The sequence below is a fragment of the Capricornis sumatraensis genome, chromosome 14 (genome assembly GCF_032405125.1).
Source record: "Capricornis sumatraensis isolate serow.1 chromosome 14, serow.2, whole genome shotgun sequence".
Classification (NCBI taxonomy): domain Eukaryota; kingdom Metazoa; phylum Chordata; class Mammalia; order Artiodactyla; family Bovidae; genus Capricornis; species Capricornis sumatraensis.
In genome coordinates, this window is record NC_091082.1 from 46827501 (window position 1) to 46853987 (window position 26487).

At 38.9% G+C, this 26487-nt stretch overlaps 1 protein-coding gene across 5 annotated transcripts in view; it reads left to right on the forward strand.

Annotated features, from left to right (window-relative positions):
• Positions 1-26487, forward strand: part of DNM3 (dynamin 3) — a 634763-nt gene that overhangs the window by 174221 nt on the left and 434055 nt on the right. For all 5 annotated transcript variants that reach the window (XM_068986589.1, XM_068986590.1, XM_068986588.1 and 2 more), the window contains exons 3-4: positions 13820-13969; positions 15435-15638. In XM_068986589.1, coding sequence (XP_068842690.1) covers positions 13820-13969; positions 15435-15638 — 354 coding nt within the window. The remainder of the gene's footprint in view (positions 1-13819; positions 13970-15434; positions 15639-26487) is intronic.

Sequence of the window (26487 nt, forward strand, 5' to 3'; positions counted from 1 at the left end):
AATAGTAGCGGTGAAAGTGGACACCTTTTCAACAGCTTTTTGACACTATTGCTTATTCTTTCCTTAAAACATACACTATCCCTTTGTTTTCCATGATGCGAAAAACTCCTGGTTTTTGTTCTCTCTTTGGCCACTCTCTCTCTTTTGTTGATGCATTATCTTTTACCTGGTCTTTAAAGTTTGTATCTACCCAAGGCTCCTTTCTCTGTCATTTTTTATTCTCCCTTCAGCAGTCTCTTCTATGCCATGTCTTCAGTTACAGCTCATGCACCTCAGTTCAGTTCAGTTCAGTCACTCAGTCGTGTCCGACTCTTTGCGACCCCATGAATCGCAGCACGCCAGGCCTCCCTGTTCATCACCATCTCCCAGAGTTCACTCAGACTCACGTCCATCGAGTCCGTGATGCCATCCAGCCATCTCATCCTCGGTCATCCCCTTCTCTTCCTGCCCCCAATCCCTCCCAGCATCAGAGTCTTTTCCAATAAGTCAACTCTTCGCATGAGGTGGCCAAAGTACTGGAATTTCAGCTTCAGCATCATTCCTTCCAAAAAAATCCCAGGGCTGATCTCCTTCAGAATGGACTGGTTGGATCTCCTTGCAGTCCAAGGGACTCTCAAGAGTCTTCTCCAATACCACAGTTCAAAAGCATCAATTCTTCGGCACTCAGCCTTCTTCACAGTCCAACTCTCACATCCATACATGACCACAGGAAAAACCATAGCCTTGACTAGATGGACCTTAGTCGGCAAAGTAATGTCTCTGCTTTTGAATATGCTATCTAGGTTGGTCATAACTTTCCTTCCAAGGAGTAAGCGTCTTTTAATTTCATGACTGCAGTCACTAGGACTCTCATATTTATAGCTCCTGGGCTAAACTCCAGACACATATTTCTAGCTGAGCCCTTGAAACTCTGCTTGGATATTTCAAAGGTATAAAATTTAGTATGTCAAAGGCCATATTTAATATCATTTTCTTCTCAGTATCCACAAACCTCAAGTGTCCACCAGTGTTTATTTTTTGATTCACTCACTCATTTACTCATTTGCTCTTTAATTAAAAAAATATATATAATATCTGTATGTTTCATATATATATATTGAATGCCCAATAGATGCAATTCACTGTTTTAGGTACTAAGAGTACAGCAGATAATGTTTCTGTTTTCATAGAACTTATATTCCAGTGGGTAAAGACAGGTAGTGAAAAACAAAATCTTCAGGTAATGATTATGTTCTGAGGAACATAAATTCGATGATATGATGGAGTGCGACTGAGCTGCTGCTTTTCTTTGTTTGATCAAGAAAGGAGATGATATTTTAGATTAGAAGTAAATGACAGGATAGAGCTACGCATGCCAGAAGAGGAGCAGCTTGTAGAGAGGCCTTGGGGTGGAAACAGACCTGGTGTGCTTGCAGAGCAGAAGAAGGCTACTGAAGCTCAACTGTTTAATTATTTTTGGTTTTGGCTGTGCTGAGTCTTCACTGATGCGTGCAGGCTTTCTCTAGCTGCAGCAGGTGGGGGCTACTCTCTAGTTGCAGTGTGTGGGCTTCTCATTGTGGTGGCTTCTCTTGTTGTGAAGCACAGGCTCTAGTGTGTGAGAGCTTCAGTTGTTGCAGCATGCAGACTCAGTAGTTGCAGTTCATGTGCTCTAGAGCATGGGCTCAGTAGTTGTGGCGCTCCAGCTTAGCTACTCTGCATCATGTGGGATCTTCCTGGACCAGGGATTGAACACATGTCCCCTCCATTGGCAGGCAGATTCTTAACCACTGGATCACCGGGAAGTCTTAGGGGCTCAAGGGTTTGGAGAGGGTAGAAATAGTGTTATCAATAGAGGTAGACAGGGATCAGACTGTCTAGGACTTTGTAGGCTGGGGGAGGAGTTTGGATATTTCTGACTTCTCTGGAAAACCAATAAAAAGTTTTTAAAAGGGGAAAGACACGATCTGACATATGTTTTATAAAGGTCTCTCTAGCTGCCATGTAGAGAATGGATTCAGTGGAGCCAGAGTGGAATCAGGAAGACCAGTTGGAGGCTTTTATGGTAGTCCAGGTAAGAGTTGGCATCAGCATAGGAGGAGGATGGCCACAGTGGAGGCAGTGAGATGTTTGGGAGAAAGGTGAGCAAGGGTTAAAAAAACAACAACAAAAAAACACCTCTGTTTTTTGATTTGGTGACCTGGTTCAATGGTAGTGTCAATAATTAAGATGTGGAAGATAGGAGGAGATGGAGGGGATGTGATGTTAAAAGGAGAAGGCAATGTTTCAAGGAACAGGAGGAAAATCATGTCAGATGCTGCTGAGGTTTTTGCAGTTTTTGGCCAAGTGCTTGACATGCTTTCTATTTGGTTTCATGTTTTTCATTTTTGGGACTTCCCTGGTGGGTCAGATGGAAAAGAATCTGCTTGCGTTGCAAGAGACCCCTGGGTTTGACCCCTGGGTTGGGAAGATCCTCTGGGAGAAAGAAATGGCTACCCACGCCTATATTCTTGCCTGGAGAATTTCATGGCTAGAGGAGCCTGGTGGGCTACAGCCATGGGATCACAAAGACTTGGACATGACTAAGTGACTAAAATATACACAATACTTATTAATCTCTCTTGGCCCTGAGGTCAATGTAAGTGATTTTGGCTTTCTATGCTATGAAAGACTACCTCTCATTTCATGACTGAATTCTCACCTTGGTTTTTTTTTCTTTTTTTTTTCACTTTACAATATTGTATTGTTTTTGCCATACATCAAGATGAATCCGCCATGGGTGTACACGTGTTCCCAGTCCTGAAGCCCCCTCCCACCTCCCTCCCCATACCCTCCCTCTGGGTGGGTCATCCCAGTGCACCAGCCCCAAGAATCCTGTATCCTGCATCAAACCTAGATTGGCGATTCGTTTCTTATATGATATTATACATGTTTCAATGCCATTCTCCCAAATCATCCCACCCTCTCCCTCTCCCACAGAGTCCAAAAGACTGTTCTATACATCTGTGTCTCACCTTGGTTTTTTGATTGGACCATCTGGGTCACTTGGACCTGGAGTTATGTTTTGATCTTCTCTGCCTCAGGAGTACCAGAGCCCTGATCCTAAACCCCAGTCTCTGCAGCTGGTCTCTGAGACCTGCCTAGCACCTACCTTTAGTCTGCTATGAAATCTTGGCCTTTCTTGTTTCCACCCCATTATTCTTCACCCTCTAACTGAGACCTCTACCTTTCACCCACTATTGGACTTCCTCAGGTTAAATGTTTACTTCTTTAGATTTCCTTTTTTTAAAAAAAAATTACTAAAAGAAGGACACAACTGACTTCTGCTTTATATCTGGGTCTGTGTAACTCATATCTAACTTGCTTTGTTTCTTGCTTAACCATAGTTCTAGGCCCCTGGCTTCAATTTGGAATGACTTGAAGGCTTGATGGAAGCATTTTTCTAAATTGCTTAATGGTATGCAAAGAGAAGTTCTTTACAGAAGAAGGAAGAAATCTACAGGTGTTCTTTAAATATGATAGGCATCAGGGAAACAAAGATGACTCAAATGTAGCCTCTGCCTTTAAGGAACTGTATTTTTAAATGTAGTCCTGCCAGGTGGTATTTATAGCCAGTGGATTCAGCTAGTTGCACTCAAAACCATTTCCTGTTTCTGTGTCCCATATACTCCATTTTCACAGGAACCCCATGTTTAAAAACATTGCTATGAAAGCCTTTTAGAAACAGAACTCCAGCTAAAGTATGGACAACCCCAGTTCTTAGAATAAAGATTGGCGAGATATGCCTGTGCTCCATAATTATTCCATTTTACTTAACCTTGATTAATTGAAACATATGCATGTTTTTCCCCATGGAAGGGGCATATTGGAAATATTTAAATTCTTATGGTCATGCTGTGCTTTTCACAGATGATTGGAATGCTGCCCAGGCACAAACCATGTCATCCTTCCCCCAAACAATTTGTCAGCTGTTTATCCTAGCATAATTTGTTTTTCATGGTCAGCAGAAATGACAGTACTAAAATGTTTTATAGGAAAATAAAAATACAGTGAAAGCTCTGATTTTTTAAAAAATACCCTCTTTTTCCTCCCAAATCACTCTTTGATATAAAAGGTATCTTACCCTTTACTTCAAATGTAGGCTATTTTTAACACTGGGAAAACAGGAAAGATTTTTAAAACTAGAATCTTCCTTTTTGAAACTGAAAACATACTGTGAATTTCAGGAAGATAGGTTATACTGACACACAATAGAATTTCATGGATTCATTATTAGGACATAGGCTATATGCACATAACCTTCATCCTTTATAGGAGCTTGTGGCTAAGAAATTTAATCACTGTCCATTCAGGCTGAATTTGGGCTGAAGCCTGGAATTGTTTGAGAAAGGGATCATTCCATGTGCCCGATTACTAAGCATTTAGAATGAAAGGAACACTGAGAACATGCCAAGAGAGCTTGTGCCATTGGAAATTACTTTTCTATGAGACAGAATTTATCTCAGGACCATAAGATGAGATTTGTTAGAACTTTAGACATATTAATTTTTGATAGTATGAAAGTCTCAGAAGATACATATTTAACAGTTCTTTAAAAGTCTAGCTGTTGATTGGCTAGCGTAGACTGTTCTGTAGAGTTTGGCTTGGGTGTTAGAATTTCCTTCATCTCATGTGAACATTCTTCTTTAGAGGTGAGTATAGTAAATGATTCATTGCTCTTGTGAAAATCCTTTCCAAGATTTTCATTTATAATTGTGCTTTAGACAGCAGGGAAGTAAAACTGTGACCTTTAAATTCTGCATTGCTCATCAAGATTTATTTAGGACTTGTATGATGATAAGCTGATGGATAATCCTCTTCAATAGCAATTACGGGCAATTGTTCAAAAACATACAAGCCACCTCTGCTGTCCACCTATTTATAGTCTGGTTGATAGAGGGCTGGGATTCCATAATAGGACTGGCTTACCTTGTTGCTGTTGAGACTCAGCTTATGACAGTATAATCCTGTAGCTGTGAATTGTAAATTGTAGTTATGATTGCTAAGTTTTACTAATAAGAAAGCAGGATGTGTGGTCTGACAATTATCACTGTACTATTAGAGACGAGGGGGACATAGACCTATGAGTCTCTGGACCTGGGTAGAGGATGGATTACAGGTAGCTCCCATATGACAATTTAGATTAGGTTTTCCCTGAGTTATCCATCCTACTGGATGAATTATTTCCCAGGAAGCTCTTTGAGATGCATAGAAACAGGAATTTTGTGGTTTCTGCCCCTTTTGTCTTTCTGATATGCTGGACATGCCTGAATCCCAGTGATGGATGTAGTTGAGACCCAAGTTGACATTCCTGCTAGGGTTACTATTAGGTCATTTAGGATCACTCTGTGTGTGTGTGTGTGTGTGTGTGGTATATTGTGGTAAAAATAATAGTATTTGTAGGGTTTAACCAGTGAGAATACATACAGAAATGGTTTTTAAACCATTTAAAATGGTTTAAAATGATGAATCCCCACTCTCACCTGTTGAATTTCACATACTCCCACCACCATCAATTCTACCTGTTTGTGTCATCCTTCAATACTCGTTATTCTGTTTCCTTTTGATTCCTATGGGATGAACTAGCATGTTCCATTCTAGTGCTTCCTATCCCCTCTTCGTTAAGACATAGCTTTAGCACTTGTCCCTTCTTACTTCTGCATCATCAGCTTTCCCTCAAGGCTGGATTAATAGCATCAGCCTAGGAACATGGCATTAGTTTACCCACTTTTATAAAAATTTCCCTTCATAACCCTCTCCAGATGCCCTTTTACTTCTCTACTCTCCTTTACAACACAACTTCTTAAACGATTTGTCCACAACCAGTCTCTACTTCCTCTCCTCCTAGTCATTCTAAAATCTATTCCAATCAGATTTTCACCCAACCCACTCCACTCCAACTGTCCTTCTCAACATCCTGAAGGACCCTCACATTGCCTGATTTTATTATTTGTTCTTAGTTCTCATCTTACCTGACATGTTGGCAGTATTTGATAGAGTGAAAGTTCTTTCATGAAATACTTTCTTTTTGTGGCTTTGGGTCACCTGTCTCTCAGGGTTTTCCTTTTTTTTTTTTTTAACCCCCCATCATGTTGACCTGGAGAAGGCAATGGCACCCCACTCCAGTACTCTTGCCTGGCAAATCCCATGGACAGAGGAGCCTGGTAAGCTACAGTCCATGGGGTCGCTAGGAGTCAGACACAACCGAGCAACTTCACTTTCACTTTTCACTTTCATGTATTGGAGAAGGAAATGGCAACCTACTCCAGTGTTCTTGCCTGGAGAATCCCAGGGACGGGGGAGCCTGGCGGGCTGCTGTCTCTGGGGTTGCACAGAGTCGGACATGACTGAAGTGACTTAGCAGCAGCAGCAGCAGCAGCATGTTGACCACTCGTGCTTATTCTCCATTTCCTGACCTCTAAATATTGCAACATACAGGGTCCACTGCTCTGACCTGTTCCTTGTCTGTCTCTCATTTAGTGACCTAGTGATCTTATACACTTGCCTAACTTTTAATTCCAAATACATATATCTATATCTATTTTGGACTTACCTAGCTTAGACTTCTCCTTAGATAAAAGATTCACATATCCAGCCCCAGGGCATTTTTGTGCTGAATAAAAGAAGCCGCCATTTCCTCAAGCCCTTGACTGCCATCTTCTGGAAAAATTTCAGGATAGATACACACTTATCAGATGAGACAATGAGAATTGTGGGTCTTTCAGCTGCATGGTTCTCAACCATTGGTGGTGGTTCTGTTTGTCCACATGGGTGATGTGTAGCAGGCATCACAAGCTTAATAGGTCCCCAACTGAAGTTTTAAATTTTATTTTATTATAGTTGATTAACAATGTTGTATTCGTTTCAGGTGTTCAGCAAAGTGATCTGGTTAAACATGTACATATATTCATTCTTTTTTAAGATTCTTTTCTGATATAGATTATCACAGAATGCTAAGTAGAGTTCCCTGTGCTATATAATAGACTTTTATTGATTATATATCTTATATATAGTAATATATAGTGGTGTGTGTATGTTCATCCCAAGTTTCTGACTTATTCCTCACCCCCCCCCCACTCCCATATTTCCCCTTTGGTAACCATAAGTTTGTTTTCAATATCTGTGGGTCTGTTTTTGTTTCATAGATAAGTTAATTTGTATGTTTTTAAAAGTTAGATTCCACATATGAGTGATATATGATATTTGTTTTTCTCTGACTTACTTCACTTAGTATAATAATCTCTAGGTCTATCTATGTTGCTGCAAATGACACTGTTTCTTTCTTTTTTATGGCTGAGCAATATTCCATTGTATATATGTACCACGTTTTTTTATCCATTCCTCTGTTGATGGACATTTATGTTACTTCCATGTCTCAGCTATTGTAAACAGTGCTGCTACGAACATTAGGGGCATGTATCTTTTCAAATTATGTTTTTTTTTTTCTGGATATATGCCCCAGGAGTAGGATTTCTGGATCATATGGCACAACTATTTTTAGTTTTTTTAAGGCATCTCCATACTGTTCTTCTCCATAGTGGCTATACCAATTTATAATCCCACCAACAGTGTAGGTGGGTTCTTTTTCTCCACACCCTGTCCATCTTTTTATTGTTTGTAGATTTTTTAATGATGACCAATCTGACTGGTGGCGAAGGCAATGGCACCCCACTCCAGTACTCTTGCCTGGAAAATCCTATGGACAGAGGAGCCTGGTGGGCTGCAGTCTATGGGGTCGCTAAGAGTCGGACATGACTGAGCGACTTCACTTTCACTTTTCACTTTCATGCATTGGAGAAGGAAATGGCAACCCACTCCAGTGTTCTTGCCTTGAGAATCCCAGGGACGGGGGAGCCTGGTGGGCTGCTGTCTGTGGGGTCATACAGAGTCAGACATGACTGAAGCGACTCAGCAGCAGCAGCAGCAGCAGAGTCCATGGGGTCGCAAAGAGTTGGACATGACTGAGTGACTGAACTGACTGATTCTGACTGGTGTGAGGAGACACCTCATTGTAGTTTTGATTTGCATTTCTCTGATAATTAGTCATGTTGAGCATGTTTTCATGTGCTTTTTGACCATCTGAATATCTTCTTTGGAGAAATGTCTGTGAAAATCTTCCCATTTTTTGATTGAGTTGCCAAACTGAATTCTTGATTCCCAACCCCATCTTCCATACAGCTTCCTTTCTTTCAGTCTTTCTATTTCAAAATTCTTCCAATTGCTGAGGTCAACCTCCTTAAAGTTATTCTTAACTTCTTTCTTTCTCTCATATCCCTCCTTTAATCCATCAGCAAATCCTTTTGGTTTTTCCTTCAAAATTCATTAAAATATAACCACTTCTCAGCACTCCCACTGCTCCCACCCAGGTCTCACCCCCAAGTGAGATAATAATCCCACCTGTATTATTCTTATAGCCAGCTACTTCTCTTATGCCTCATTGTCTGTTCTCAACACAACAGTACAGTTCTTTATTTAAAACCTAGGTCACATCATGTTTCCCTTCTATCTAAAACGCTTCAAGTGCTTTCACATTCATTTAGAGTAAAATCAAAGTCCTTAAAATGGCCCACAGGTCCTACATTGTCTGGGTCTGTACCACAGCTCTGACCTCATCTGCTGCCTCTCCCCCATGTTCTGTGCTCCAGGCACGTTGGCCTCCTTGCTTTTCTTCCGATATGCCAAGTGTAGTCTGCATCAGTCAGTGTACTGGGATCCTCTTATGTAAAACATGGCTTCTTGAGTCTTTGCTCAAATGTCACTTTATCATATCAGAGAAGTATTCCTTGATTGCACATAACAAAGCGACCTCCCTTCTCCAGTGTTTAACATTCCCCTTATTCAATTTTCTCTATAGCACTTACCTGACACACACACATTGTTTACTGTTTTATTTCACTAGAATTTAAGCTTCATGAAGCTAGAGACTTTTTTTTTCACTTTACTATATGCCAGCTTTCTAAAATAGTGCCTGAGAAGTTGTAGGAGTTCAATAAATATTGGTTAAATAAATAAATATTGACATTCCTAAATCTCTTTGTGGGACCCTATACCTAACAAGATACAGAGATTGGAGATGGTACTGCACAATTCCAGTCTATGAATTCCAAGATAAAAGCATTTTCAGAGGTCCAGAGTAAATTTAAATCTAATTTGAGAATTGCATTGATTTTACAACTTTCTGGAAGGGTCTTCGTTTCCTAAAGAGAAAGCAAATAGGCGCCATCTAGTGGCAACAAGTGTGTTGGGCTTCCCTCGTGGCTCAGCTGGGAACACATTTCTGTTACTTGAATTATTGATTAGCAATGAAATTGAAAATGTAGCCCTTGATCCAGAAGCTTTTTTTAAAAAAAAAAAATTATATGAACATAATAATTATGATAGCCAGAAGTTCTCAGATTTGAATTTTCCACAGGCTATGTTGAACTGAATAGTCCTGTCTCCTTGCTATGAGAAAGTACCGTTCTGTTTCTTCTAAATTATTTATGACTCACTTTTGCTTATTAAGCTTTGTTTTTCAGAATCTGGCATTTATTGTTCCTCTTTACTTTTCTTATTGTTTTATCCTCTACTTATCCTTAAACTCTTACATTGGTACTGGCCTAACTGCTGAATGAGTAAATAAATTCTCTGCTGCTGCTGCTGCTGCTGCTGCTAAGTCGCTTCAGTCGTGTCCTACTCTGTGCGACCCCATAGACGGCCTTCTACCAGGCTCCTCTGTCCCTGGGATTCTCCAGTCAAGAACACTGGAGTGGGTTGCCATTTCCTTCTCCAAAATAAAGTCTCTACTTCTAAAAATTTATAATCTTATAAAAATAGCACTTATGAGGCTAAACATGTAAAAGAAATGCCAAATAATGTGGTGATCTCTTCAGGCAGACTTCTGAAGCCTTCTGAGGTTTAATTGTTGTGTATACTTTCACTGTTCAGGCATAAACCACATCTTGTAGTTGTCTCCCTATTGGCCTTGCAATGTAGTGGGTGAAGGTTAAATATTTATGGTGGTAATGGTAGAAAGACTACCAATAACTGTCTCAGCTGAGCCCAAGATATCTGGGCCCAAGATACTTTAGCCTTAGTCTACGTTTGGTAGAGCATTTTTTTTCAGCTGGCTGTTAGAGAAATTAGACTCTTTGTTAAGACTTGTTACCTTGTAATATTATAACATTTTTAGGTCTACTAGTATCAGTTCCCTTTTTTCTGAGTTGTGTTGCTTATCACTTACTCCATATCTTTGGAAGCAGATAGAGAAAGGGACAGTACAATAGTTTTAAGATGCTACTGAAATTTTTAAAAATAACCAATTTTCTCTTATATGGTTATTTTAGAGATTTTCCTTCTGCCTACAGATACTGATTTTTTTTTTAGATTGCAGAGAAATAGTTTCTTTGTAATATTGTCTTTTTTCTTGAGGAAAATATCTTTTAATTGCAGAAATGGATGTGGTATTTTGAATAGTATATTTTAAAGCTAAAATATTCCATATATTATTTCCTTTTAAAGGGTAAAACAAACATTGTTTCTAAATCTTCCTGCTTTCCGAAGCTGAATGTACATAATTTAGCATATGTTGTTGTTGCTTGGTCACTAAGTCAAGTCTGACTCTTTGTGACGCCATGGACTGCAGCACTCCAGGATTCCCTGTCCTTCACTATCTCCTTGAATTTGCTCAAACTCACATCATTGAGTCAGTGATGCCATCCAACCATCTCATCCTTGGTCACTACCTTTTTGTTCTGTCCTCAGTCTTTCCCAATGAGTCAGCTCTTTGCATCAGGTGGCCAAAGTATTGGAGCTTTAGCCTAAGCATCTGTCCTTCCAGTGAATATTCAGGGTTGATTTCCTTTAGGATTGACTGGTTTGATCTGCTTGCAGTCCAAAGGACTCTCAAGAGTCTTCTCCAGCACCACAATTCGAAAGGATCAATTCTTTGGTGCTCAGCCTTCTTTGTGGTTCAAGTCTCACATCTGTACATGACTTCTGGAAAAAGAATAGCTTGGACTGTAAGAATCTTTGTTGGAAAAGTGATGTCTCTGCTTTTTAATATCCTAATCTCTAGGTTTGTCATAGCTTTTCCTCCAAAGAGCAGGCATCTTTTAATTTCATGCCCGCAGTCACCATCTGCAGTGATTTTGGAGCCCAAGAATATAAAATTTGTTACTGTTTCCTCTTTTCCCCCATCTATTCACCATGACGTAATGGAACCAGATGCCGTGATCTTCATTTTTTGAATGTTGAGTTTTAATCCAGCTTTTTCACTCTCTTCTTTCACCCTTACCAAGAGGCTCTTTAGTTTCTCTTTGCTTTCTGTCATTGGAGTGGTATCATCTGCATGTCTTAGGTTGTTGATACTTCTTCCAGCAATCTTCATTACAGTTTGTGAGTCATCTAGCCGGCATTTCGCATGATGTACTCTGCATAGAAGTTAAATAGGCAGGGTGACAATACACAGCCTTGATGTACTCCATTCCCAATTTTGAACCCGTCAGTTGTTTCAGGGAAGTTCTAACTGTTGCTTCTTGACCTGCATACAGATTTCTCAGGAGACAGGTAAGGGGGTCTGGTATTCCCATGTCTTTAAGAATTTTCCAGTTGTGATTTACACAAAGGCTTTAGCATAGTCAATGAAGCAGAAGTATATGTTTTCCTGGAATTTCCTTGCTTTCTCTGTGATCCAACAAATGTTGCCAATTTGATCTCTGGTTCCTCTGCCTTTTCTAAATCCAGCTTGTACATCTGAAAGTTTTCACTTCACATGCTGCTGAAGCCTAGGTTGCAGGATTTTGAGCATTACTTTGTTAGCATGTGAAATGAGTGCAATTGTACAGTAGTTTGAACATTGTTTGGCATTGCCCTTCTTTGGGATTGGAATGAAAACTGACCTTTTCTGATCCTGTGGCCACTGCTGAGTTTTCCAAATTTGCTAACATATTGAGTGCAGCACTTTCACAGCATCATCTTTTAGCATTTGAAATAGCTCAGCTGGAATTCCATTACCTCTACTAGCTTTGTTTGTAGTAATGTTTCCTAAGATCCACTTGATTTCATAGTCCAAAATGTCTGGCTCTAGGTGAGTGACTACACCATCATGGTTTTCCAGGTAATTAAGACCCTTCTTGTATATTCTTCTGTATAGTTCTGTATAGAAGAACTTCTTGCCACCTCTTCTTAGTCTCTTCTGCTTCTGTTAGGTCCTTACTGTTTCTTTCCTTAATCATCCCTATCCCAGCATGAAATATTCCCTTGATAGCTCCCACCTTTCTTGAAGAGATCTCTAGTCTTTCCCAATCTATTGTTTTCTTTTCTTTTTTTTTTTTTCTTTTTAACCGTATTCACTTAGGAAGGCTTCCTTATCTCTCCTTGCTATTCTCGGGGACTCTGCATTCATTTGGGTATATCTTTCCCATTCTCTCTTGTCTTTCACTTTTTTTCTCTTCTCAGCCATTTCTGAGGCCTCCTCAGACAATCATTTTGCCTCCTTGCATTTCTTTTTCTTGGGGATGGTTTTGGTCACCACCTCCTTTACAGTGTTGTGAATCTTTGTCCATAGTTCTTCAGGCAATCTGTCTACCAGATCTAATCCCTTGAATCTGTCACCTCCACTGTATAATCATAAGAGATTTGATTTAGGTCATACCTGAATGGCCTAGTAGTTTTCACCATTTTCTTCAAATTAAGCCTGAACTTTGCAATAAGGAGTACATGATTAGAGCCACAGTCAGCTCCAGGTCTTGTTTTTGCTGACTGTATAGAACTTTTCCATCTTTGGCTGCAAAGAACATAATCAATCTGATTTCAGTATTGACCATCTGGTGATGTCCATGTGAAGAGTTGCCTTCTGTGTTGTTGAAGAGGGTGTTTGCTAGGACCAGTATGTTTTCTGGACAAAATTCTATTAGCCTTTGCCCTGCTTCATCTTATACTCCAAGGCCAATCTTGCCTTTTACTCTAGATATCTCTTGATTTCCTACTTTTGCAGTCCAATCCCTTGTGATGAAAAGGACATCTTTTTTCTTTTTTGGTGCTAGTTCTAAAAGGTCTTGTAGGAGATCTTCATAAAATCGACTTCAGCTTCTTCAGCATTAGCGGTTGGGGCATAGACTTGGATTACTGTGATGTTGAATGATTTGCCTTGGAAACAAACCAAGATCATTCTGTTGTTTTTGAGACTGCACCCAGGTACTGCATTTCGGACTCTTTTGTTGACTATAAGGGCTGTTGCATTTCTCCTAAGGGATTCTTTCCCACAGTAGTAAATATAATGTTAATCTGAATTAAATTCTCCAATTTCCATCCATTTTAGTTCACTGATTCCTAAGATGTCAGTGTTCACTGTTGCTACCTCCTCTTTACTGTGTCCAATTTACCTTGATTCATGGACCTAACATTCCAGGTTTAGCATCCATCATGATAAAGTGGTGATATTCAGAAAGGACATGTTAATAGGATTAATAAGTAGGCTTTTTGTATATTGCAGCTCTAATTTCTTTGACAATTGGTTGCTGTTATTTGTTATATCATTTGGAGGGCCAAACTTCTCTTTATTTAATAGGCTTTGCAGTTTAAAGACTGCTTTTAATACTTAATTGCTAATCTGAAAATTAGCAATTTTGCGCCATTAGCATTTGTACTATGTTTGACATTTCTCAAGTGTTAACTGTGCTTTTTAGTTACCTCCATGTTTTCTCATTATGATGGCTGAAGAGGCAATATTGGATACTTTGACTTGTAATTAAAGAAGCATCGTTTCCTTATAATTACTGCAAAAACACCTGAATTTTAGATTGTATTATTTTGTCTTTTATAGAATATGCTGAATTTCTACACTGCAAAGGAAAAAAATTTACAGATTTTGATGAAGTTCGCCATGAGATTGAAGCTGAAACAGATCGAGTAACTGGAATGAATAAAGGCATTTCCTCCATACCCATTAATTTACGAGTCTATTCCCCACATGGTAAGTAAAATAACAAAATTCCAAATTCTTGTCCTCAAAAATTTTTACTATGTATGTTAATACATTATTTATGTAAAATGGCTTTTTTTTTCTCTCAAAAAATCTTGGTGTCTAAGATTGTGCTTAGGTACTTCAGTAAATGATATAACCCAAACAGCTCATAGAATTATTTATGGGAGTCAGAAGGAAATAATTTGTAAAAGAGAATTAAGTACATTATTTTACAAAGTTTTCTTTATATATATTTTAAACTTTTAGAATTCCAAAGAAGAATGCATGAAAATGTCCATTTTTAGTAGCTTCAGCTTTTGCAAAAATCTTAGAGGTGCTTGGTTCTATGGTTGAGTTTTCTTTAATGAATTTTCTTTCAGTCCTATATATTCTTATTTATTCTCTTCCTGAGGAATCAACTTGATTTTTTCTCTCCAGACTGTCAGCAAAAACTTATAAATTAGATAACCAATTCTTGATGGGTAATACAGAATAAATAGCCTCCAGAATGACTAAGATTTTGTTGGGACAGATTTTCATCTCTAATCTTCTCCTCAGCTCTGTTGCTTTTAAATTGGACCATGAAATGCTCAATTATGACTTCCCAAGAGGACTTGGAGCCAAGTGTATAGAGAGACTTGGAGCTTTTGTGTATAGAGAGAATGATAGCCAGGTCAGGGCTGGAGTCACTGACTTAGTAGTTTCCTGGGTTTCCAAAATGGTGCTCTGTAAGTCTGGCTGTAGAGGCTACACACTAACTTCATGACTAACTGCTTTCCAATAAGCTAAGCGACTTGTTGCTGTTGTTTAGTCACTAAGTTGAGTCTGACCCTTTATGACCCCATAGACTGTAGCCCACCAGACTCCTCTGTCCATGGGATTTTTTAGACAAGAATACTGGAGTGAGTTGCCATTTCCTTCTCCAGGGAATCTTCCCCACCCAGGGGTCGAACCCATGTCTCCTGCGTTGGCAGGCATGTTCCTTACCACTCAGCCACCTTGGAAGCCCAGGCTAAGTGGCTAACACTTTGTAAATAACGCATAATGCTTTTAAAAGGAAGGACAAACCTTACTCTGAGAATTTTTATACCATTTGAAGGGAAGTGCAAGACAGACAGTATATTTGCTTATTGTTCCGTATATTTGCTTATTGTTCCGTGTTTGAATTATAGGCCCCTAGTTACAAACATGGCAGCTCTCTGAGAAAGCTATTAGGTATGCAAATCAGTGCTCCTTAAATTATGTTAAAATGATCATTTGGCCTAGCACAATCATATCATAAAAATAGAGAAAATTTGCAAGGCCAGTTTGAATTCTATCCTGTTTTATTCTATGCACATGAGTTGGAACTCTTTAGATACACATTATATAAAGCTCAGCTTGTTTCATTTCTATGAAAATAACACATGATTCTGCCTTGTTGCTATCTTTCAGTGTGGATGGTACATGTAAGACTCTTTTTCCCTTTCCACAGTGTTAAATCTAACCCTGATTGACCTACCCGGAATTACTAAAGTGCCCGTGGGAGATCAGCCTCCAGATATTGAGTACCAGATCAGAGAAATGATTATGCAGTTCATCACACGGGAGAACTGTCTGATTCTGGCTGTTACCCCAGCCAACACCGATCTTGCAAACTCAGATGCGTTGAAGCTAGCGAAAGATGTTGATCCTCAAGGTGAGTGTGTGGCCCATTAGATGAAAGGGAATTGGTTTCAAATGTCAAGAGTTTGGGTATATTTCAAGATAATACAAGATCTCATGACTTTATTTCATTATCAGTTAAATTGTTGTTAATAGTTGCTAAGTTGTGTCCAACTCTTTTCCAACCCCATGTACTGTAGCCTGCCAGGCTCAACTGTCCATGGGATTTTCCAGGCAAGAATACTGGAGTGGGTTGCCATTTCCTTCTCTAGGGGATCTTCCTGATCCAAGGATTGAATTCACATCTCCTGCTTTGCAGGAGAATTCTTTACCATTGATCCCCTTAGGAAGACCTTTACATTAGACATTATTAATGTTGTTAGCTCTTTTGTATTTAAGATGCTGAAAGAAAAATAACTGGGGAATATAGTCTAAACCTATATCCCTGAGACTGGAGCTTGAAACAAAACAGGTAGAAGTTCCAGGTGGCTAGATGGGGAACATCACTGGGACTCCTTCTTCAGCATTAGTGGCTTGGGAGAGCCAGAATATGGATTGGGGCTGGAATCTAGTTATAAAAATGATACTAAACCCCTGTCTCATAAACCTTCTTGTCCTGAAGAGACAAGATCAGGTTATCTGATGGAAAAGAGTTGGCACTTCCATCAGTGGAATCTAGAGAGTGCAGCATAGTCATATCCTTGAGAAGTCCACACTTACTTCAGCTGAAACTCCATCAGTTCAGTTCAGTTCAGTTGCTCAGTCATGTCTGACTCTTTGCGACCCCATGAACCGCAGCATGCCAGGCCTCCCTATCCATCACCAACTCCTGCAGTCCACCCAAACCCATGTCCATTGAGTCAGTGATGCCATCCAACCATCTCATCCTCTGTTGTCTCCTCTCCTCCTGCCCTCAATCTTTCCCAGCATCAGGGTCTTTTCAAATAAGTCAGCTCTTTGCTTCAGGTGGCCAAAGTATTGGAGTCTCAGCTTCAACATCAGTCCTTCCAATGAACACCCAGGTCTGATCTCCTTTAGGATGGACTGGTTGGATCTCCTTGCAGTCCAAGGGACTCTCAAGAGTCTTCTCCAATACCATAGTTCAAAAGAATCCTTTCTTTATTGCTGGGGTTCAGCCCCAGTGGATCCAGGGAATTTGAAGGGGGGACAGAGTTGGCATCCTAGGAAAAAACTTATTTAATTACAGATATAAAGAGAAATTAGAAAAGGATGGTGTAGTAGGAAATATTAGTGGAGAAAAGGTGCTGAATAACTTGGTTTATGTGGAAAACCAATAAAACTCCAAGGCAAGGAGTTTGCACCATCTACGTAGGCCACCGGTGCCTGCTTGAATAGCAGAGGGTGGCCTGCCTTGGGCTCCCTCTCGCGTGGGTCTTAGAAGCCAGGGCAAGTAAGTAGACATGGCGAGCCTCCACGCTCCAGATGGGAATTCAGCCAGAAAAAAAGAGAATGAGAAAAGACCACACGAGGGAAACCAGTCTTTCCAGGAACTGGTCCGATTTCTTTATTTTTCAGTTTTGCTTATATATTTTTTGTTATACATAGGGATTAATACAGAGTCACGCGGGGTCAGCAGACCTGACCCTTATCAAAATCAGGTGCTTTATACAAATGTATACAAAGGTCTTAGGGGCTTTACATCATCTGGCCATGAGGCCTGTTGACATTTTATGGCCTTTTCTTTCTGATAACGGTCAGTCAGCCAGAAAACTTATTCTTCCGGGGGTGAATTTTCTTAAACCAGGCTCTGCCCTCTGAAGGCACCAGATAAAGTTGCATTCCTATAGGATGAAGGTGCAGTGGGTTACAATCGAGAAAGGAATTTAGCCTAAGGTTTAACATGATTAATATCAAAGGTTAATACCTATTTCTTCTATATGCTAGTTATATTCATTTATGTGTATAAGGGCAGGGAATATGGAGACTTGGCAGCAAATATTGGCCCAACAAATGAAAAACCCTTCACCAATATAATTCCTAATCAACCCACTATACTATACTAATAATTTTCTAACTTCTCAAAAGAATCTGTATTTAGAAAGTTTAAAGCATCTTGTGCCTCTCACAGTTGGGAGGCTGTGAACAATCACATGTGGCTTGATGAGCCTGTCAGGCAAGCTACAGAACTTTCACACGATTTTGTAAGTTGAAACGCTCTTGTCATGCCCAGGAATTTTTAGTAACTGGAGCTGTAAGTTAACTACTTCTCCAAGAGAGGTGGTGGGGGACAGCCCCCCGTAAAGTCAGAGGTGTAGGTGAGAGCATAAAGCAGTAAAGTAGGCAGACTCTGGTTTTGGGGGGTAGATGCTCGGGAACAGGGGTCTCCTGAGGCTTGATCCCACTTTTGCGTATGCCGAGCCTCCTTCCTCATGACCTTTTCCACGGGCAGAGTTCCTCACGCTGGCTCCCGGCACTTTATATTCCAACTCTCACATCCATACATGACCACTGGAAAAACCATAGCCTTGACTAGATGGACCTTTGTTGGCAAAGTAATGTCTCTGTTTTTTAATATGCTGTCTAGGTTGGTCATAACTTTCCCTTCCAAGGAGTAAGTATCTTTTAATTTCATGGCTGCAGTCACCATCTGCAGTGATTTTGGAGCCCCCCCAATTGAAGTCTGACACTGTTTCCACTGTTTCTCCATTTATTTGCCATGAAGTGATGGGACTGGATGCCATGATCTTCCTTTTCTGAATGTTGAGCTTTACGCCAACTTTTTCACTCTCCTCTCTCACTTTCATCAGGAGACTCTTTAGTTCCTCTTCACTTTCTACCATAGGGGTGGTGTTATCTGCATATCTGAGAGTATTGATATTTCACCTGGCAATCTTGATGCCAGCTTGTGCTTTCTCCAGCCAAGCGTTTCTCATGATGTACTCTGCATATAAGTTAAATAAGCAAGGCAACAATATACAGCCTTGACATACTCCTTTTCCTATTTGGAACCAGTCTGTTGTTCTATGTCCAGTTCTAACTGTTGCTTCCTGATCTGCATATAGGTTTGTCTAGAGGCAGGTCAGGTGGTCTGATATTCCCATCTCTTGAAGAATTTTCCACAGTTTATTGTGATTCACACAGTCAGAGGCTTTGGCATTGTCAGTAAAGCAGAAATAGATGTTTTTCTGGAACTCTTGCTTTTTCGATGATCCAGCATATGTTGGCAATTTGATCTCTGGTTCCTCTGCCTTTTCTAAAACCAGCTTGAACATCTGGAAGTTGATGGTTCACCTGTTTCTGAAGCCTGGCTTGGAGAATTTTGAGCATTATTTTACTAGCATGTGAGATGAGTGCAATTGTGTGGTAGTTTGAGGATTCTTTGGCATTGTGTTTCTTCAGGATTGGAATGAAAACTGACCTTTTCCAGTCCTGTGGGCACTGCTGAGTTTTTCAAACTTGCTGGCATATTGAATGCAGCACTTTCACAGCATCATCTTTCAGGATTTGAAATAGCTCAACTGGAATTCCATCACCTCCACTAGCTTTGTTCGTAGTGAAGCTTTATGGAGTAGTGCAAATGATATCCCCAGTCTATCTGCCACAAATCTATGTCCAGAAAGTTAAATGAGGCCTCTCTTTCTGTTACAGACCTGGCTTATTTTACAAGCTTATTTTTATTAAATACTGCTTAGAAATTGCCATATGAATATTCATGAATTTATCCCAAATGAACCTCATTTCTTACAGCTCTTTTTAACTCCTGCTTTTAAAGATAGCCCATCTTTACCCCAATTTTTTGTATCCTGTAAACAGTAGTCCTAAGAACAGATTTTTTAAAGTTTGCATATAATTGACAGGTAACTTTGCAGAGAATTGATAATTTTACAGGAATAGAGAAAATATTCAATGCCATGGTATTCTACTTCCTTGTCTGCTTTTGCATAGTGATGGCTAAAGAGAACAAATTCATTGCCTGAAGGCTCTTAAGTACACTACTTGGCTTAGTTACTAGAAATTCCTTGCTAACCTCAGGGTTTATTATTTGTTTTTGTATCCTAGTTTCAATGCTGAAACTCCTGAACATTGTTGTACTTGAGAACCCTCAGGTTTGCATGGTTATTAGGTCTCTACCAGAGACCCACTTTTGTGCACTGCTATCCTGAGGCTTTGGCTGGTCCTGGACATTACTGTAGCTCCAAAGGAAGAGGTTGAATTCTTGCCCACAGCAGTAGTGTTCATATTTGTAGTAAAATAACAAAAGAGAAAAGAAGATGCTGTAGGACTCTATGCAACTTGAGTTTAGAATATGAGATATAGAGACATAGTATATTGGGGTTGACAAATAGATGCATTTATTTACCCTCTCTGTCTTCCCAATTTCATCCCACTGTCATTAGAGAACATACTTTGTGTCATTTTTATCTGTTTAAATTTATTCAGACTTATTTTATGACCTAACATATGGTCTACCCTGAAGAATGTTCCATGTGTATTTGAGAAGAATGTATTTTTTTTTTCTGCTGTTGAGTGTTCTCTTGATGTTTTCTAGGTCAATTTGTTTATAATGCCATTCAAATATTGTTTCCTTCTTGTTCTTCTGTCTTGTTCTTCTATTATTGAAAATGAGATTTTGAAGCCTCTCATTATTATTGATACATTGTCTGTTTCTCCCTTCAAGTTTGTTGAATTTTGCTTTATATATTTTAAGACTCTGTTGTTAGGTGTATTTGTACTCATTATATCTTTTTGATGGATTGACCTTTTGATAATCATATAATGTTCTCTTTTTTCTCTAGTAACATTTTTGTCTTAAATTCTATTTTGTTTGATTTTAGCCACTTCAACTCTTTTGGTACCTGTTAGCCTGGTATAACTATTTCCATCCTTCAATTTCAACCTATTTGTTTCTTTTAATATAAAATATATGTTTTGTAAATAGCATATATTTGGATCAAATTTAAAAAGCCTATTCAACCATATCTTCCTTTTGATTGGAGTGTTAGTCCATTTCCATGTAATTACTGATAGAATTTATGGCTGTTGTTTTACTATCTTATGTATATATTATATATTTTTTGTTTTTATATTTCTTTATTATTGCCTTGTTTTTTATTAAAAATGTATTTTCTAAAGTATTATTTTAATTACTGTGTCATTTATTTGAGTATTTTAAGGTTATTTTCTTAGTGATTGCTATGGGATTATAATTGACCTCTTAATTTAGAATCATCTGGTTTAGGTCAACACCAGTTTAATTTCAATAGTATACAAAATTTTTGCTTCCATAGAGCTCCAGTCCATCCCTCTCCTTTGTGTTGTTATTATTACACAATTTATCTTTATATATCATGTGCCTATCAACACAGATATTATTGCTTTTGTAGTTTTCTTTTAAATCAGTTAGGAGAAAAAAAGTTACAGACACACAAATACATTATATTTTCTTTTACATTTATTTATGTACATTTGTCCCTTGATATCCATGGGGAATTGGTTCTAATACATATCTGAATCAAGTCCCTCATTTAAAATGGCATGATATTTGCTTGTAGAATATACACATCCTCCCATATACTTTAAATTGTCTCTTAATTACTTATAATACGTAATGCAATATGATTGCTATGTAAATAGTTGTTGGTATATGACAAACTCAAGTTTGGCTTTTGGCAGCTTTATGGAATTTTCTTTGAATATTTTTGATCCATGGTTTGTTGAATCATGGGTATAGAAACAGTGAATATGGAGGGTCAACTGTAGTTACCTTTACCAATGTTCTTTATTTCTTTGTGTGGATTTTTTAAAATTGATTGACTATTTATGTATTTATTTATTGCCCTCTGCAATAAAAATGCAGACTCTACTGGACTACCAGTATTCCTCCTTTGTGTGGATTTGTATTGCTGTCTAGTGTCTTTTCATTTCAGCTTGAAAGACTTCAGTTAGGATTTCTTGTAGGGTAAATTTGCTAGTGAGGGGTTCTTTTGGTTTCTATTTGTCTTAGAATCTCTTAATTTCTCCTTAATTTTTGAGGGAAAATTCTTAGTTCATGGTCTTTATTTCACCACTTTGAGCATGCCATCTTACTGCCTTCTCAGTTCAGTTCAGTCGCTCAGTCGTGTCCGACTCTTTGCGACCCCATGAATCGCAGCACGCCAGGCCTCCCTGTCCATCACCATCTCCCAGAGCTCAGTCAGACTCACGTCCATCGAGTCCATGATGCTATCCAGCCATCTCATCCTGGGTCGTCCCCTTCTCCTCCTGCTGCCAATCCCTCCCAGTATCAGAGTCTTTTCCAATGAGTCAACTCTTCGCATGAGGTGGCCAAAGTACTGGAGCTTCAGCTTTAGCATCATTCCTTCCAAAGGAATCCCAGGGCTGATCTCCTTCAGAATGTACTGGTTGGATCTCCTTGCAGTCCAAGGGACTCTTAAGAGTCTTCTCCAACACCACAGTTCAAATGCATCAATTCTTCAGCGCTCAGCCTTCTTCACAGTCCAACTCTCACATCCATACATGGCCACAGGAAAAACCATAGCCTTGACTAGATGGACCTTAGTCGGCAAAGTAATGTCTCTGCTTTTGAATATACTTTCTAGGTTGGTCATAACTTCTTCCAAGGAGTAAGCGTCTTTTAATTTCATGGCTGCAGTCACCATCTGCAGTGATTTTGGAGCCCCCCAAAATAAAGTCCGACACTGTTTCCACTGTTTCCCCATCTATTTCCCATGAAGTGATGGGACCGGATGCCATGATCTTAATTTTCTGAATGTTGAGATTTAGGCCAACTTTTTCACTCTCCTCTTTCACTTTCATCAAGAGGCTTTTTAATTCCTCTTCACTTTCTGCCATAAGGGTCGTGTCATCTGCATATCTGAGGTTATTGATATTTCTCCTGGATTTGATTTAGGTCATACCTGAATGGTCTAGCGGTTTTCCATACTTTCTTCAATTTAAGTCTGAATTTGGCAATAAGGAGTTCATGATCTGAGCCACAGTCAGCTCCTGGTCTTGTTTTTGCTGACTGTATAGAGCTTCTCCATCTTTGGCTGCAAGGAATATAATCAATCTGATTTTGGTGTTGACCATCTGGTGATGTCCATGTGTAGAGTCTTCTCTTGCGTTGTTGGAAGAGGGTGTTTGCTATGACCAGTGCATTTTCTTGGCAAAACTCTATTAGTCTTTGCCCTGCTTCCTTCCACATTCCAAGGCCAAATTTGCCTGTTACTCCAGGTGTTTCTTGACTTCCTACTTTTGCATTCCAGTCCCCTATAATGAAAAGGACATCTTTTTTTGCGTGTTAGTTCTAGAAGGTCTTGTAGGTCTTCATAGAACTGTTCAACTTCAGTTTCTTCAGCGTTACTGGTTGGGGCATAGACTTGGATAACTGTAATATTGAATGGTTTGCCTTGGAGATGAACAGAGATCATTCTGTTGTTTTTGAGATTGCATCCAAGTACTGCATTTCGGACTCTTTTGTTGACCATGATGGCTACTCCATGTCTTCTGAGGGATTCCTGCCCGCAGTAGTAGATGTAATGGTCATCTGAGTTAAATTCACCCATTCCAGTCCATTTTAGTTCGCTGATTCCTAGAATGTCGACGTTTACCCATCTCTTGTTTGACCACTTCCAATTTGCCTTGATTCATGGACCTGACATTCCAGGTTCCTATGCAATATTGCTCTTTACAGCATCAGATCTTGCTTCTATCGCCAGTCACATCCACAACTGGGTATTGTTTTTGCTTTGGCTCCATCCCTTCATTCTTTCTGGAGTTATTTCTCCACTGATCTCCAGTAGCATATTGGGCACCTAATGACCTGGGGAGTTCCTCTTTTGGTATCCTATCACTTTGCCTTTTCCTACTTTTCATGGGGTTCTCAAGGCAAGAATACTGAAGTGGCTTGCCGTTCCCTTCTCCAGTGGACCACATTCTGTCAGGCCTCTCCACCATGACCCTCCCGTCTTGGGTTGCCCCACAGGCATGGCTTGGTTTCACTGAGTTAATCAAGGCTGTGGTCCTAGTGTGATAAGATTGACTAGTTTTCTGTGAGTATGGTATCAGTGTGTCTGCCCTCTGATGCCCTCTTGCAATACTTGCCATCTTACTTGGGTTTCTCTTACCTTGGTGTGGCGTATCTCTTCACGGCTGCTCCAGCAAAGCACAGCCGCTGCTCCTTACTTTGGACGAGGGGTATCTCCTTACTGCCTTCTGACCTCCATAATTTTCTGATGAGAAATCAGCTGTTCATCTCATTGAAGATCCTTTGAATCTCTTCTGTCTTGTTGCTTTTAAGATTTTCTCTTTGTCTTTTGAATGTTTGATTATGATGTTTATGGGTATGAATCTCTTTGCTTTTTTAGTTTTCTGGAAGTTTGTTGAGCTTTCTGAATGTGTAGTTTAGTTTTCATCAAATTTGGGACATTTTCAGCCATTATTTCCTTAACTATTCTTTTTTCCCATTTCTTCTCTTTCTGAAATTTCCATTAAATGTATGTTCATATACTTGATTTACTCCTTTATTTTCTTCTTTTTTCTATCTAATCCTCAGATGAGAGGAACAATCAGCTGACTGGTCTGAAGCTTCTTTTTTCTGCTTGCTCAGATCTGCTGTTGAATATTTCTAGGAAATGTTTTTATTCCTATTATTTTAATTTCCACCTCCAGACTTTATTTTTTAAAACTAATCTCTATATTTATATTGATATTTGGTGAAATATCATTCTCTTACTTTTTTAGTTATTTATATATGACTTCCTTTAGTTCTTCAAAAATATTTAAGATACCTGATTTTAAATCTTTGTCTAGTAAGTTTGATGTCTGGACTTCCTCAGAGACAGTTTCTATTGAATATTTTTCTGAGGTATACTTTCTTCATACATCTTATAATGTTTTGTTGAAAATGGAATATTTTAAGTAGTATAATGTGGCACCACTCAAAATCAGATTCCTCTCCTCCTCCAATCTTTGTTTTTGTTGTTGGTTTTTGTTGCTATTTGCTTAGTAATTTTCCTGAGCTAATTCTGTAAAGTCTGTATTTTTTGTTGCTTGTGGTCATTAAAGTCTTTACTGTTTTCTCATTGGTCAACTAATTATTGGGACAGAGATTTTTTTTAAAAGCTCAGAGCCAGGAAGTCTCCTGGCATTTGCTGAAGAATTTGATGTGCATTTTGGAATATGACTTCAGTGTGCAGGTGGTTTACAGCTGTGCCTTAGTTTTCACTTTCTGCTTGTGTAGACTCTTAAGGTTAGCTAGAGATGAGAGTTTAGGGCTTTCTGAGATGTTTCCTGAGAATGTATATAACCCCAGGCATGGCCTGCTGGATTCTAGATTATATAAAATTCAAAGGCCTTAATGGCCATCTTGTTCACCAAATTTTCCTTTCAAGTTTTTTGGTTGTCATTTTTTTTTTTTTTTTTTTTTGCCCCTACTGTTACTGCTGCCTGAGGCAGCTGTTATGTTAAACAATTGCCGCTTATTGTTTTCCACATGCTTTCTGGGGGAAAAGGCTATTTTTACTGAGGAAACTCTGAGCCAGGTAAAATAAAGAAAAGCCCTATAAATGAGTATTTTAATTACTAAACAAGTTAAATAATTATAGTTCTCTGAAAGTGGTACTTCTGATGTATTCCAACCCCATTCTAGTCCTTCCAGTAGCTTTTGGATGCTAGTTTTTTCACTATAATTTTGGGATTTTGGTCTTTAAGTTTACTGCAGAGCTAAGGAGAGGGGAATGGGAATAGGGAAAGCTGAAACATCACAAATCTTTCTGTTTTTCCTGAGATCCAGAGATTTTGTTGAATAAATGCCCCTCACTTCGTTGTAAGCCTTTGATTAATTTTGAGACGTCTGAAAAAGTTGACTTTGATGACTATTGTCTGTATTATTGTTGCTTTTATGAAGGAATGATCTTTTCAGAGGTTCTATTCCACCATTCCTTATTCTAGTCCAATATTCTTTATCCTAATCCTATGTAACTTTATAGGACATTATATGGAAATCAGGACATTTCCATATAAAAGATATTTGAGTTGAGATGATGAGGGTAATCTGATTGTGACATCTGTCACCCTGTTAGTCTTCAGGTTTGATCTGGCTAGCTTGAAAGTGTTCTCATCACTTAATGTACACTTTTCCTGAAGTTTTGCCCTTAGCTAAAGAGGATGACCTATTTAGATAATAGAGGATCATTCTTTATTCAAGATACCTGAATTATAATCTTATCCACCAGGGTACATAATTATATAGTTTTCTGAGATATGGTCTATTTTAGGCAGTAGCTACTTTGCACTGAATTAAGCCTATTTGACATAGGCTATTTTCAATTAGGCAGGATTTGGATGTATTTGAATATATACTTGAGAAGGAAGTTTCTATTGATAAGTTAATTATAAATTATTTGCATAATGATCTTAAAAGTAAAATCTTTTTTTCAAAATAAGTGTTACTAAAATGCTGGGACAGAGTTATACGTTTTATATTGAAATAAGCTTCATGATGAATTATTCTCCCAGTGTATGTATAATGTCACAAATTTGTAGGTAGACAACGGTTGAGCTTATCTTTTGAGTAATTTGTGAAAAATGTTTTCACTAACTAAATGAGGATTTTTAGTAAAACTTCAAGAGGAATGACTATACTATTTGAAAGGTCAAATTCCTAACCATCAGAATGATATAACGTTTTAATATATTTTTCCCAGTCTTAAATTTTCAAAGTACTTTTACATACTTTGGTTTTAGTTTCACCAGAATACTTTGAGATTGGTTATTGTGAGGTCCTATTTTGGGGTAAGGACATTTGTTCAGGTGATGTGCGTGCGTTTGGCTAAGTTGCCTGTCAGATGTACGCAGTGTTGAATAACATATTTGCAACCACACAGTGCATTTGTGATATCCCCTTCCTCTTCATCTAGTGC